The 13,585-nt window shown below is 55.3% G+C and overlaps 2 protein-coding genes across 2 annotated transcripts; both read left to right on the forward strand.

Moving 5' to 3' along the window:
* Positions 1–480: 480 nt before the first annotated feature.
* LOC140846384 (uncharacterized) lies at positions 481–3,915 on the forward strand. The gene is made up of 8 exons (XM_073222399.1): positions 481–628; positions 1,363–1,553; positions 2,135–2,224; positions 2,548–2,714; positions 2,854–3,211; positions 3,433–3,599; positions 3,738–3,867; positions 3,909–3,915. Exons 1-8 carry the CDS (start codon positions 491–493, stop codon positions 3,913–3,915), a joined length of 1,248 nt encoding a protein of 415 aa, XP_073078500.1. The 5' UTR covers positions 481–490.
* Positions 3,889–12,228, forward strand: LOC140846444 (ral-GDS-related protein-like). The gene is made up of 10 exons (XM_073222751.1): positions 3,889–4,114; positions 4,863–5,078; positions 5,416–5,519; positions 6,005–6,074; positions 6,833–6,898; positions 7,235–7,315; positions 7,848–7,892; positions 8,196–8,320; positions 8,428–8,531; positions 8,898–12,228. The coding sequence occupies exons 1-9, from the start codon at positions 3,941–3,943 to the stop codon at positions 8,510–8,512; spliced, it is 966 nt and encodes a 321-aa protein (XP_073078852.1). The 5' UTR covers positions 3,889–3,940; the 3' UTR covers positions 8,513–8,531; positions 8,898–12,228.
* The last annotated feature ends 1,357 nt before the right edge of the window (positions 12,229–13,585 follow it).

The following is a 13,585-nucleotide window of genomic DNA, read 5'->3' on the forward strand; positions in this document are numbered from 1 at the left end:
TCCGAGGCTGTGCATCAGACACACGTGACACCAGCCACCAACAGCTGGAGGTGTCGTCCATATATCGTGAGGATGTCCCCAGGGAAGAATGTCTGACATTACCCTGCCTGTGCAGGTTGGGACGTTGGGCAGCTCCTGGGAGGTACCGTGGCTTCAGCAGGACAGAGAAGTGGTGAGACAAAGAGGCCTGAGCTCAGCTCTTGTGTCCTCAGAGCTGGGACCCTGGTGACATTGCCAAAGAGCGAGGGGAGGGCTCTGGTGTGTAGATTTGTGTAGTCATGCATGGCAAGGGCCAGGAAGGTGGGCAGTCAGCAGCCCAGAGGGGCATGTGGGTGTGTCTGAGTGCAGGGAGGGGCCCAGGAAATGGAACCTTCAGGAAGTGATGTCTCTGATGACACGCCCAGTAGAACCTGAATTGTGATCCGGTGCCCATTTACTGGTCACAGACCCCAGTCCTGCTCACTTGACCGGAGGCGCTCGACAGAGCAACATGCGGTCTTGTTGTGCAGAGCCTTCTGAAGGTGTGGGAGTCAGGGAAGCCAAGAGGAGCAGTCTTTCTGCTCGCTGCGGGCGCTGGCTCAGCACCCACCTCCAACGCTTCTGTCCGTGTTTCCCGAGGAGCCCCGAGGTAACACAGGGCAGCCCAGAGCAGGCCACTCCAGGGCCAGGCCCCAAGTGTGACCCATCCCGGGCTGACCTTCCCACCGGCCCCTTCCGTGTGTGTGTGGTGGGTGTGGGGCATGGGTGGGATGGAAGTCTGGGGAGGAGGGTGGCCATTCCTGGGTGGCAGCATGTTGTGAGGTGGTGGCCCCCCGGCGGGGTAGTCAGTGTCACAGCTCTGGTCTCATCATTCAGGATGTGGAGGTGAGTGTAGGGACCAGGCACTTCCACCCACATTGTTAATCCTGAGCCTGGGGGGTGTCCTCTCCTTCCCTCACGGAGTGGATTTCTATTGCAGATGGCCCTGTGTGCCTGATGTCGGGGGCAGGATTTGAGGCCCACATCTCCCCCTGAGGGGAGGTCCAGGCAGCCCCGGGTGGCCCCTCCCAAGCTACTGGGCGCTGGCTTTTCAGAGCTCCACCCTGGGGAGCGTGTTGGAGCTGGTGGATGGATTCCCCTACTCCATCTCCCAGGACCTTGTTCAAAACCTGGCAACCTGCCAGGGCCCTCCCAGGGCTTCCCCATGAGAGTGTCCCAGGACAGTCCCATTCCAGAAGGCCTAGAATCTCATTCCCTGGGGCACCCCTTCCCTCTTCTTGATCGCACCCCAGGGGTCTGGGGACTCTCAGGTGAGTTGCAAACCTCCCTCGTCTTGGAGGTTCCTGGGTTCCCCACTGACTATATCCCTGCTGACCCCCTCAGCGTGAACATGAGTCAACTGTCAATGGGAGTGAGGTTCCCAAGCGCACGGCTCCCCGGACGGGTGAGAGGAGGAAGTGGAGGAGGTGCACCTCCCGAGTGGATCCAGCTATAAACATCAGCCGGAGCACTCCTGAGTTCACACTCCCTCCCGAGGACGCTGACCAGCCGACCACGGGCCAGCGGCCCCCCCGGTGAGCCTCCACCCCACCTCCTCGGCACAGTCAGGCCTCTGCCCACAGCCCGCTGTGTGTCTTGAGTGTCTCCACACGTGTCTGAGCTGCCACATGCTCCTCTGACAGGCAGGGTGGCTGGTGATCAGCCTGTTAGGTTGCCCATGGGGATTACGAGAGGAGTCTTAGATGGGCTCCCCTGGTCCTGGGCAGTGCAGAAAGGACTCCTGGCCAAGCTGGGCCACTTTGGTGCTATTACTCTTTTGTACTCGATGAAAAGCCTTTGGCCTTACCTATCAGGCACTTCAATTTGGAAAAGCACATGGAAAGAAGCCTTGGGAACGGGGAGGTGGGGGCTCGCAATTCCCTGTGGCTGGTCCTGGTCCTTGTCCTCACCGTGGCCAGATGAAGGACCCCTGGGGGCAGCAGAGGGGTACCTGGCAAGGTTCTGTTAGGACTTCCTTCAGCAACAATAGGTATGAAGCACTCACTTTGTGCAGGCCCTTTGGGGACACTTAGCATAACTGAGTGAAGGAAGCAGACAGAATACTGGGACCCTGTCCCATGTGGAGTCGGGCAGTCACTTCAGGCATCATCCGCAGGTCACGGCCGGAGAGCGTCACGGGCGATGCCCTCATGGCCTCCTCATGTAACAGGGGGCATGACAAGAGGCCTGAGGAGGATCTGAAAATGTGAGCATTCACTGGGTCCAGAGGGGGCACGGTCCATCTGCTCAGAAACGGCGGAGGAGGAGTTTGGGGCTTGGGGCAGGGGAGCTCAGCAGAACCCAGCAGGTCACCGATCTTTGGATTGCCACAGGAGAGCTGATGACAGGGGATGTCCTATTTGGGAGGATGGGAAAGGATGGGATCCCAGGACAGACACACAGGGTCTGTAAGGTGAAGGGCAGGTGCCTGGACAGGCAGGGGAACGCACAGTGGCCACGCCCGCAAAACGGTGGGCTGGGAGGGCAGTGTGGCTGGAAAGACCAGGCTTCTCACTCTTCTACCCCCAGGCCCAAGCCCCACCCCGGTATCCGACGGGCTAGGCGCCATGCCTGGGAGCCAGCTCATGTGCCCAGCGTCCTCCATGGCATCCAGCCTTCATCCATCCCAGAGGGCCGAGTCCTCCACCACTTGGTCCAGGAGGAGCACCTGGGGCCCACGGTGGCTGAGCTGGAAGGTGAGGGGCTGCAGCCAGGGGACCGTCTAGGGTGGGCTTTCCAGACTGGGGTTCCCTTCAAGGCAGTGAGGGCTTTTCTGTCATCGTAAGGTGTGGGGAATCAGCCCCGGGGTGACCGTGTCCCTGTGTCCTGCTCCAGAACCACGGCAGATGCAGCTGGCTCCAGAGGCACAGGGAGGGCCGGATTCATCACTAGAGCCTGTTGAGGATCCCTGTGAGACCCCTGTGCTGGAGCTACGGCCGGTGTCACCTGCTTCAGGCCCTGCAGAGCCGCAGAATATCCCAGCAGTGGCCTCAGCCCTGGTGCCAGGCCCTGAGCTCGAGCCCCATGAGCCGTCAGGCACGGTACCTGGAGTACTTCCCAGAATGGCACTGATCCTGGCCGAGCCAGAGCCATGTCCAGAGTCCATCAGCCCCTGTGGTGTGAACACCTGGGATATCCCAGGAGTGGTCTCATGCCCCGAGCTGGAGTCCGATGTGCCATCAGAATGCAGCAGGTCAGCGATCTTTGGATTCCCATGGGCAGGCTGATGACTGGGGACATCCTATTTGGGAGATTGGGAAAGGATGGGGTCCCAGGAGAGACACACAGTGTCTGAAGGGGAAGGAGCAGTTGCTTCGACAGGCAGGGGAATGCCCAGTGGCCAGTCCTACAGAAGGTTGGGCTGGGAAGGCAGTGGAGCTGGAAAGACCAGGCTTCTAACACTTCCACACACAGGCCTACCCCCAGTCCCGGGATGCGACTGGCTGGGTGCCATACCTGGGAGCCCAAGCATGTGCCCAGCGTCCTCCATGGCAGCCAGCTTTCATCCATCCCAGAGGGCCGAGTCCTTCACCACTTGGTCCAGGAGGAGCACGTGGGGCCCACGGTGGCAGAGATGGAAGGTGAGGGCCTGCAGCCAGGGAACCATCTAGGGTGGGCTTTCCAGACTGGGGTTCCCTTCAAGGCAGTGAGGGATTTCTGTCATTGTAAGGCATGGTGAATCAGCCCCGGGGTGACCATGTCCCTGTGTCCTGCTCCAGAACCACGGCAGATGCAGATGGCTCCAGAGGCACAGGGAGGGCCGGATTCATCGCTAGAGCCTGTTGAGGATCCCCGTGAGACCCCTGTGCTGGAGCTACGGCCGGTGTCACCTGCTTCAGGCCCTGCAGAGCCGGAGGATGTCCCAGCTGTGGCCGCAACCCCGGTGCCAGGCCCTGAGCTGCAGCCCCATGAGCCCTCAGGCATGGTGCCCGGACCACTTGATGGAATGGCACCAGGCCTGGCAGAGCCCGAGGCAGTACTGGAGCCCACCAGCCCCTGTGCCGTGAACACCTGGGATGTGCCGAGGGAGGAGGAGCCGACCATCCTGGCGTTTCCCCCTCGCCTGGTGGCCGAGCAGCTGACCCTGATGTGTGCGGTGAGCAGAGCGGGCTCTCTGGGTCAGGCGTGGGCCTTCCCTGTGTCACGGGCTGCCTCAGACCTGCTATGGACTCATGTGATCTGGGCCCAAGTCCCCACAGCTTCCCCACGGACTCACCCCGTGTCATGAGAGACTCTCCTCACCCACAAGCCTTCAGTGACCATACAGGGACAGTATGGCTAGCACTTAGGGATACTTGCAGACCAATGAGGAGGAATGGAGGGAAGGTGGGCAGGGCCTGGCTGGGATGGGAGGGGCAGGAAATGGGAGGCATGCTCTGGGAGGTGCCGCCAGGGCCTTAGGTCCTTAGGCCATTGGCCTGGCAGGCCTCCACAGACTCTCCACTTCAGAGGCCCCTGCCATGGACCTGACTGCATGGGAGACACAGACACCAAGAAAGGCCCTGGGTGGAATTGTTTTGGGGAAAACTGCACCTGAGTGGGCAGCTGGATCTACGGGGTTGCAGAATGGAAGGCAGATGCCCCAGGATGGGCAGGGTGAGCTGCCTTGTGTGGCAGGGAGGAGGTGTGTGAGGGTGTCTGCGAGCAAAGCCCCTCTGTTCCTCGCCACTGTGGCGTCCTGTGTATCTGGTCCTGGGAGCCTCAGTGGATGGGGTCCGAAGGCCAGTTGGCCACAAGGCCTACAGCACATCCTCAGCTGCGTGGGCTCCAGCTCTGACCAGAAACTCTGCCTGGGCATATGGGCACCAGGGGCACAGCAGGATGACACCCCTTGTCATCCCCAGGTGCTGTTCACCGAGGTGGCATATGCTGAATGCCAGGCCTACTTTTGGCACCAGTCACAGATGGGAGGCCTTGAGCTCCTGGCCCCCACCATCCATCGCATCATCAGGCAATGCGGTGACACGGCTAATTTGGTCACCTCTTCCTGCCTCGGTGCCCCGAGCATGACATCCCGGGACAGGGCCCGAGTGGTGAAGTTCTGGATCCAGGTGGCCAAGGTATGTCATTGGACAGCCAATGGGGTCCATCCTGGCATCTTGGGAACTGCTCCCCTCCTTTGCCAGCCATCATGATGGATGGCTGCCATCTGACCCAGCACAGTCCCTGGGTCCCTCGAGCCAGGGGTGTGCAGACCTGCACTTGTAGGCCTCAGCGGTGGGACAACCGTACCTGGCCCCTTTCTTGAGTTGAGCTACAGTCTTCCACCCAGGATGGCTGCTCTCCTGGTACCAGGTGTGCTGGACTCCCTGGGTGTCTGTCTCCTTAAGGAAAGGAGTACATGGGGTGACAGAGCAGAGAGGCAGGCCCCTCTCTCAGCTCTGTCTTCCCTCCCAGGAGTGTCTGGCCCTCAAAAATTTCGCGTCCCTTCGTGCCATTCTCTTGGCCCTGCAGAGCCCAGCTGTACGTCGTCTGGAGAGCACCTGGCGACATGTTCCCTGGTGGGTTGTCCTGTCCCCAGGACTAGGGCACCTAAGAGGATAAGGTCACCCCTAGGTTTGGTAGTTTCCGTCAGTCGGCTGGGACTTCCCGGGAGGCAGCAGAGCCTAGGGACAGGGATCGTGGGCTCTCGGATTCCCCTGTGGGGTTAGGCCAGGGGTTCTCCTGGAAGAATCGGTTTCCTGCAATGTCAGGTGTGGGTTGAAACCAATTGGAGATTTTGAGCATGTGCTCTTCAGCAGGAGGTCTCTGCCCCAAGGACAGTGACCTGGCCCAAAGCAGATTTGCCCCCATGAGGACTGGGAATGGAGGCCCAGGGTGGAAACATGCAGCCCCCTCCGCAGGCCACGGATTCCCCAGGGCTCAGGGCTGTGGTGGAAAGCCTCATGCAGGCTTGTGGATCTCCTGGGTGCCCCAGGAAAAGGGTCTGCCCCCAACTCTCCACCTACTGGCCATGTGTCTCCCTCTTCCTCTCCCCTCCCCTTAGGAAGAGCTCCAGGATATATAAAAACCTTAAAAAGAGGGACAAGGGCATTAACAGGAAGTGGCTCCTCGAGGTAAATGGAGGCTAGAGGTCTGGAAGGGAGGGGGTCCTTGGGGCAAGTCCTCTGTTGTGCTGTGGCCCATACTTGGGGCAGACTCGAGGTGTGTGTGGGGTGAGAGGGGGTAGCTGATGGGGAAAGTAGGGTCCAGCAGGACCCCGAGGGTCCTGCTTGTCTCCCTCCCTTGCTCCACTTGACTGGGGACCTGACAACCAGTGAGGACCAGAGGATGGTACCCCAGTCAGGGCTGGGGCTGGCATGTGGTCAGCAGCACGGGTAGGGCCTATGGCTGAGCAATGTCGGCCTCTCCCCTGGGTCCCCTGAGCTGGTCACTGCCCCACTGAAGCCTTGGGCATCTCATCTGGTCATCAAGGATTGTCACCTTGGGGTGTGGGCCTCCCAGGTGAGCAGGGTCCAGGGAGCACAAAATGGGCTTCAGCTTTGTGCCCATCCCACCTGTTCGTGTGAGGGGAGCTCTGGTGAGAGCCAGGTGACAGACAGTAAGTCCTCAGGGCACCCTGGGAGGCAGAGGGATCTCCCCTGGCACTCTGTAGGTGACGAAACCCCTTAGGGCGTCCAGCCATGGCCCACAGACACCTGTGAGTATTAGTGAGTGCTTGAGCTGGGATCGCCCTAGGCTGAGAGCCTGTTGGAGGTGGGGACAGCATAGGTACTAGGAGACTCAGAGGGCAATGCATCCATCAAGCAAGGTCTGGTGGTGGGAGGCCATGTGGGAGGGAAGCATGAGCACTTGAGTGTCCTGGACCTTGCAGGAGGCGAAGTCCATCGCGACGAAACTGCTGTGGGCCACCAGGGGATCCCAGGGTAGGAAGCAGCAGGTGAGAGTGGCGTGGCGCGGGTCCTGGGTGGTGGGGGCGACCTTGTACCTGCTCCTGGTGCCAGCAGCCCTGAGCTGCCAGCACTGGGGTGACCAGGAGGAGGGCGAGAGCAGCTGGGTACAGGGGGAAGTTGGAGGACAGGTGCAGGGACCACAGGTCCTGGGATTGGCCACAAGCCAGCCCTGGGAGGGACCAGGAGAGCAGCGCAGGGCGAAGGGAGGGGAGGGAGGCAGCACAAGGGTGGTCCAAGGGAGCTGGGGGCTGCAGGTGTGGGGTTCAGGGGAGGCTCTGTGGGTGCCCGTGAGGCAGGTGGGTACTCATCACCTCCACACCCAGGTGGCACAGGGCATGGTCCCCTTCCTCGGACTGTTCTTGGATGACCTGCTCGTAGACAAACTCCCGGAACATAATGAGGATGTGAGTGAGCCCAGAGGGGCATGGGTGGTGGGGGGGTGGGGCAGGATGGTGAGCTTTAGAGAGGAGAGAGGCCCCAGTGAGCCCGGAGCTCGCAGCACCCGGCCAGCCCTCTCCTGAGAGTCTCCCATCCATCTCACGAGCTGGGCTGCTTGGAGAGGACTGCCAGAAGGATCCCCCTAAGCCCTGGTCCTGTCCCTGGGCAGGTGGGGCTGAGGGCTACAGGGGGCAGCATCTGAGCAGGACTGGCCTCCTGCTCAGGCGCTGCCCTAGCGAGGGGATGTTGCTCCTTCAGGGCAGGAAGCACATCATGGGGCTGGCAGTGCCTTCCCGCCTGAGGCCTCAGCTCCCTAGTCCAGTCCCCGTTCTTGGTAACCCCGATGCTGGGGTAGGTCTGGGTGCTATTTCTCGGCAGGCCTGCCCCTTGGAGGGCCCTGGCAGTCCTCCAACTTGAGAAAGAGTGGGGACATTCTGGCCCTGTTCTGGGCCCAGGGGACTGCTACTGATGCACTTTGTTTGCCTTCCTGCCTTCCAGGGTGACAAGACGAGCAAGAGAGTGTTGAGTGTAGTACCACATAAGGTGAGAAATGGAGTCAAGATCCCTGGGCAGGACCCCGTCTGGCCCATTCCCTGGGTCTAACGTGTCTTGACAGAGTTAAGATATGCAGAGCTGGGGGCACTGAAGGCTTTGTCAAGTGGGGGATGGGGTGGCATCAAGGCCGCCTTCCTGGAGGAGGAGCTGGAGACCCAACAGTAGGAACAGGCAGGGCTGGTAGGCATTGGAGGGAAGGTGGTTTCCTTTGTGAGCAAAGATCCAGGACCATCCCACTGCCCCACTCCTCACTCCCCTCCTTGTCTGCATCCTGCCCTTCCTCTGCCCCAGGTCACTCTCGTCCTGGGTGAGATCTTGATGCACAAGCGCATGGCCGCGCTGTACTACCTGGAGCCCGATGAGCACTTTTTCAAGTCCTTTTTCCAGGCCGTGGAGCCCATGGATGAAGAGGAGAGGTGAGGCTGCCAGGAGGCGGGTGTGGGCTCCAGCTGCCAGCAGGCTCTTGGAGAAGGGCCCCAGACGTGTGGCTCCAGAGGCTCACAGGTGGCCCTCTGTCCTGCAGCTACAGCCTGTCCTGCCAGCTGGAGCCCCCACGCCAGAGGGCTGGCAGAAAGGGACTGTTTTTCTTCAGGTCCCACAAGAGTTAAACTTACTGGCCAGGGCCAGGTGAGTTTCTGGCTTGGTGCCATTGGCAAGGGGTGGGCTGTTCCCCAGTCTGCGGGAAGCTTTGGGCTCTGTTGGGTGTGGGGGAGTCCTAAAGACAGGTGGGGCTGGCATCCCAGCTCCACTGCCAGTCCAGACCTCTCAGAGTGAAGGTTGATTCCCCTCCACCTCTGGGACCCAGTTTCCTTCTCTGTGAGTAGGCGATGCTCATGAGCCTTTCCGTGACAGGGAACCCATGGGTGCTGCTGATGGCCAGACCCTTCTGTACAGGGCCAGGAACACAGAGGGCAGAGGGGATGGGGTGGAAGCAGGATAATGGGGGGAACCCGGGATAACCTGCCTCTTCTGTTCACCTGTGTGGCCCTGCAGCTGCTGTCATCGGGCCCGCAACACTGCTGCTGCCCTGGCTACGTGCAGAGGAGAGCTTCTGCTTCAGGCAGGCAGCACCTGGCACCCCAAGACCCTAGTCTGCTTCCTGCTCCTCTTGCTCTACCTGCTCATCCCAGACCCTCTGCCGGGGCAGGTGCTCTGGTACCTCCTCTGTTGACAGACTCGGGCAGCTCTCCAGCATCCCGCTGCATCCTCAAGGACCTGTACAAAGCTGCGGCCAACCTGGCTACCTTTGTGCTGTGTCGCCCCCTCTACTCGTGTCCCGCTGCACAGAGAGGCAAGGTGCCCCACCATGCGTTGGATGTCACCATTCGTGCATGTGTCCTCCTCCGTGTTTGATGCCATGTGCTGCCTGGGTGCCATCAGCCACTGTGTTGTAGCCATAGGGTTCCAGGGAGAGGTGGGGCCGTCTTCACCAGGCCCAGCCTATCCTGGGATGGACACAGACACGGCACAGTGCTGCCTGGAACCACTGCCTCCTGTGTGCCCAGTGGAGGCTTCTGAGGATTCGGGTGGCTGGCAGCCATAGGTTCTCATGGTATGCTTGCTCCCAAGGGAGCCCTCTGTGCAACTTCCTCCCCTCATCCCTGAGGAATAGCCTCCCAGGTATTAAAGATGGTGTGAGAGGTGACATAGAGACCTCCTCCTGAAAGCACGTATTTTATGAAAATATAAGTAAAAGAACTTATCCTGAAAGAGTACCAGGAAAGAAGACTGCCCCAGACTGCGTACACCTGGAGAAAAGGGCAGATCTCATGGAAATGGAAACCAAAGCTGTGACGTGGCAGACCCAAGGCTTTCCTCCACCACAGCTCATCAGAGGGAGGAAGGGACACAGACCGGGGAGGGAGTGTAGGCCTGGGACTGCTGAACACCTAGCCCTGGAGACCTGTTCAGGGAGCACGAACCTACATTGCATGGTGCCCTGGTGATTAGTGGGGTTGGAAAGCTAAGACAGGCCCAATACCTGGAGAGATGGAGATTCCAGATACTTGTGGGAAACGGATTCATATCTGGCTAATCTGGGCGGGCAGTCTGAAAGACCTCCGAAAAGCAAGAGGGCTGCTAAAGGGGCAAGGATTGCACAGAGCTTACTGCTCAGGAAAAAGGACGGGTAGACAAAATTGTCTGGGTGCACTCTGCCCAGCAGGTTGGGAATTTAAACAATCTTCAGGCGCTCCTTCCCACTGGCTGGCTCCACAACTCCACAGCCCCCCATTGCGATATGCAGTCAGTGTCTTCCTCCCGGCTAGCCTGCACCTGGCTCGAAAACCGGCAGCCCCTGCCCTGGCGTCAGGCCAGCCAGAGGTAAGCCCCTGCCTACAGCAGCTACAATCACAAAGCACAGAGGCTTACACCTGTGTGTTCGGCCAGCGGTTCTGGCAGGTGAGACAGGCATGTCAACCAGGAAACAGGAAACAGCCCTTTCCTCCCCCCAGGCACCAGCACCACTCCCCTTTGACGCCCGACATCACTCCAGGGGCTGAGCAGCCCCACAGAGTAGAGCTTCTGGGCACTAGAAGGCACCACATACAAATATGAAATGTCAAAGGAACCTGGTACAAAGCCAAATCTCAACACCAGAGAAAGGATCGAGTGAGACTGAATTAATAAATTTTCCTCAAAGTGATTTCAAAATGAAAATGATAAACATACTCATGAAGGTACAGAAAAATATTCAAGAACTCAGGAATGATTTTGGGACAGAGACCCAATTGTTGAAGAGCACAACAGAGGTTTTAAGGTTAGATACGGCGGAGGATGTGAAAAAGGAAATGGAAATTAGGGAAGAGGAATACAAAGAAGCTGGGGAACAGAGAGAAAAAAGGCCCTCAAGGAATGAAAGAATACAGAGGGAAATGTGTGGCCCAATCCAAACGGAACAATATTCGTATTATAGGGGTATAAGAGAAAGGAGAGAGAAAAAGGGATAGAAAATGTCTTTGAGGAAGTAATTGCTGTAAACTTCCCCAGTCTGGGGAAGAAGATAGTCTCTCAGGCCTTGGTAGCGCACAGATCTCCCAACACAAGGGACCCAAGGAGGACAACACCAAGACACATAATTAAAGTGGCAAACATCAAAGATAACAACAGACTAAAAGCAGCCAGAGAGAGAAATTAGATCACATGCAAAGGAAAACCCTTCGGCTATCATCAGACTTCTCAGCAGAAACCTTAGAGGCCAGAAGGGAGTGGTATGATATATTTAATTCAATGAAGCAACAGGGCCTTGAACCAAGAATACTTTATCTGGCAAGATTATCATTTAAATTTGAAGGAGGGATTAAACAATTTCCAGATAAGCAAAAGCTGAGAGCATTTACCTCCCACAAACCATCTCTACAGGCAGAGACTGGCTTGCTGCATGCAGACTCGCTCTGAATGAACAGGATGTTAGTGACTGATCTGACACCGTGAAAATAAAGTTGGGTATAATCCTTTCACCCCAAGAACATTTTACTGTCACTTCTTTGGTCACAGTGAATCCATAGTGAACTTGCCCAGGGATGAAACCCATTGGCAAGACAAGAATCTTCTTAACTTCCTGGGTTTTAAAATACAATCTTAGCTTTAAGATGGAATCTTTCTTGTCTTTACTATGCTGTGTTTATGGCTGGGCTAGCTTGCTAAATGAACTGTCCAGTCTGCAAATTACTTGATTAGGGGATGGAAATGGAAAAACAGCATATAGGTAAAGTTAAAAAAATAAGCTGGGCCTTTTAGCAGGCTAAGTGAATCTTACAATGACATGATTTCATTAACGCAATAAAGACAAGGGTGTGCTGAGTGACTTTCCTTTATCTGGGGAATATTCAAACATTCCAGGCCAGTTACTCCTGGCTTCTTGAACTTTAACTGATCTCACTGAAGAATGCCTATATTCTAAGTTTGCTATTTTTACCCTAGAGAAGGGACAAGCAGAACGTGCAAAAGAGCCCTGTGCACCTTATTAAGAAGTGCAGACTCTATTTCATAGGCAATACAGGGACAGAAAATGATTTTGAGCAGGGAAATACCATGATCACTTTGTTTATAGGTAGGTCATCTAGCGGTAGTGAGGGGAAAGAATTTAAGTGGGTAGTACTGAAGGATGAGAGATCAAGTAGGAGGCCACTGCACAGCTTAGGTGAGAGGCGGTGAGGGCTTGGAAGCCCAGTGTGGTGGTGAGAACTGAGAGGAGACAGACGTGAGAAAGAGCAAAGTCAGCGGAGCATGGGCCTGACTTGCTGTGTGCAAGATGGAAGGGGAAGGCGTCTCCCGGGTTTCTTCCTGGGATGGCTGGGGTCAGTTAACGATACTGGTAAACAAGTTGTGGGCACAGGAAGATAACGGACTAAGTTTGCAAGATTTTAGGTTTGGGATACTTGTGGGTAACTGAGGTTGGTAATATTTAACAATAATTTGAATTTATGAGTTTGAAGGTCAGAAGAGTCAGCACGGACAACTAAGCACTTGAGCAGATAGCTCACCTAAGGAGGCTGTAGGAAGAACAGAGCAGCAGTCCATGGGTAGTACATCCTTGGGTTTTCCCAAAATTCAGGAAAATCTTGATGCTTTTTGGTATACAATAAATTCATAAGCAAAAACAATTATACAGGAAAATGTAAAGCAGGTCTCTTACCAAATCCTGAGAGCCATCTAAATGTCAGAGAAAAATGGAATGGTCGACTTAATATGATATATCCACCTCCGAGAATGTTGGCTATTTTAAATGATGTGTAGGAAGAGTTTGCATAAACATATCATGTTTATGATTAAATGTCAAAAGGTTTTTACCTTTATTTTTAAGACTATGTCTTGTGTAAATGTTAACAATATGCATAACATTTTAAATATATTAAAAGTAATTTTTCAGATTATTTCAAACTATCCCCATAATATTTTTATAATGGGGAAACAACCGTTAAGAATACATTTTCCCACTACGAGATGACACCTCACACACAGTAGGGTGGCTATAATGAAAAAGAGACAGTGCAAGTGTTGGCGAGGACAGGAGAAACTGTGACCCCCATAAATTGCTAGCAGAGATGAAAAATGGTGCAACCATTTTGGAAAATGGCTTGGCAGTTCCTGAAGGTTAAACACAGAGCTACCATGTGACCCAGCAACTCCTAAGCATATACCCAAGAAAAATGAAAACATACATCCACACACACACTTGTACAGGAATGTTCATTCACAATAGCCAAAAAGTACAAACAACCCAAATGTTTATTCAAATAGTTATTTAAAATGCAGGATAGCCATACAATGTAATATTATTCAGCAATAAAAGGGAAGGAAGTACTGACATGTGCTCCAAGTTGCATGAACCTTGAAAGCATCATGTTAAGTGAAAGAAACCATGCTTAAAGGATCACAGACTGTAAGGCTCTCTTATATGAAATGTCAAGAGTAGGCATATCTTATGGATAGAAAGTAGGTGGGGAGGTGGGGAGAAGAACTGGGGAAGACTAATAACAGGGATTGGATTTATTTTTGGGGTGATGAAGTCCTAAAATTAGATATTGATGATGACTGTGCAACTCTGTAAATACACTAATATCCATTGAACTGTATACTTTAAGCAAACTATATGGTATATGAATTATATCTCAACAGAGCCTTAAAAACGTGTTTCCTCAACAACAAAATGAAAAGGTAACTTACTGTATGGAAGGACA

The sequence above is a fragment of the Manis javanica genome, chromosome 15, assembly GCF_040802235.1.
Source record: "Manis javanica isolate MJ-LG chromosome 15, MJ_LKY, whole genome shotgun sequence".
Taxonomy (NCBI): Eukaryota; Metazoa; Chordata; class Mammalia; order Pholidota; family Manidae; genus Manis; species Manis javanica.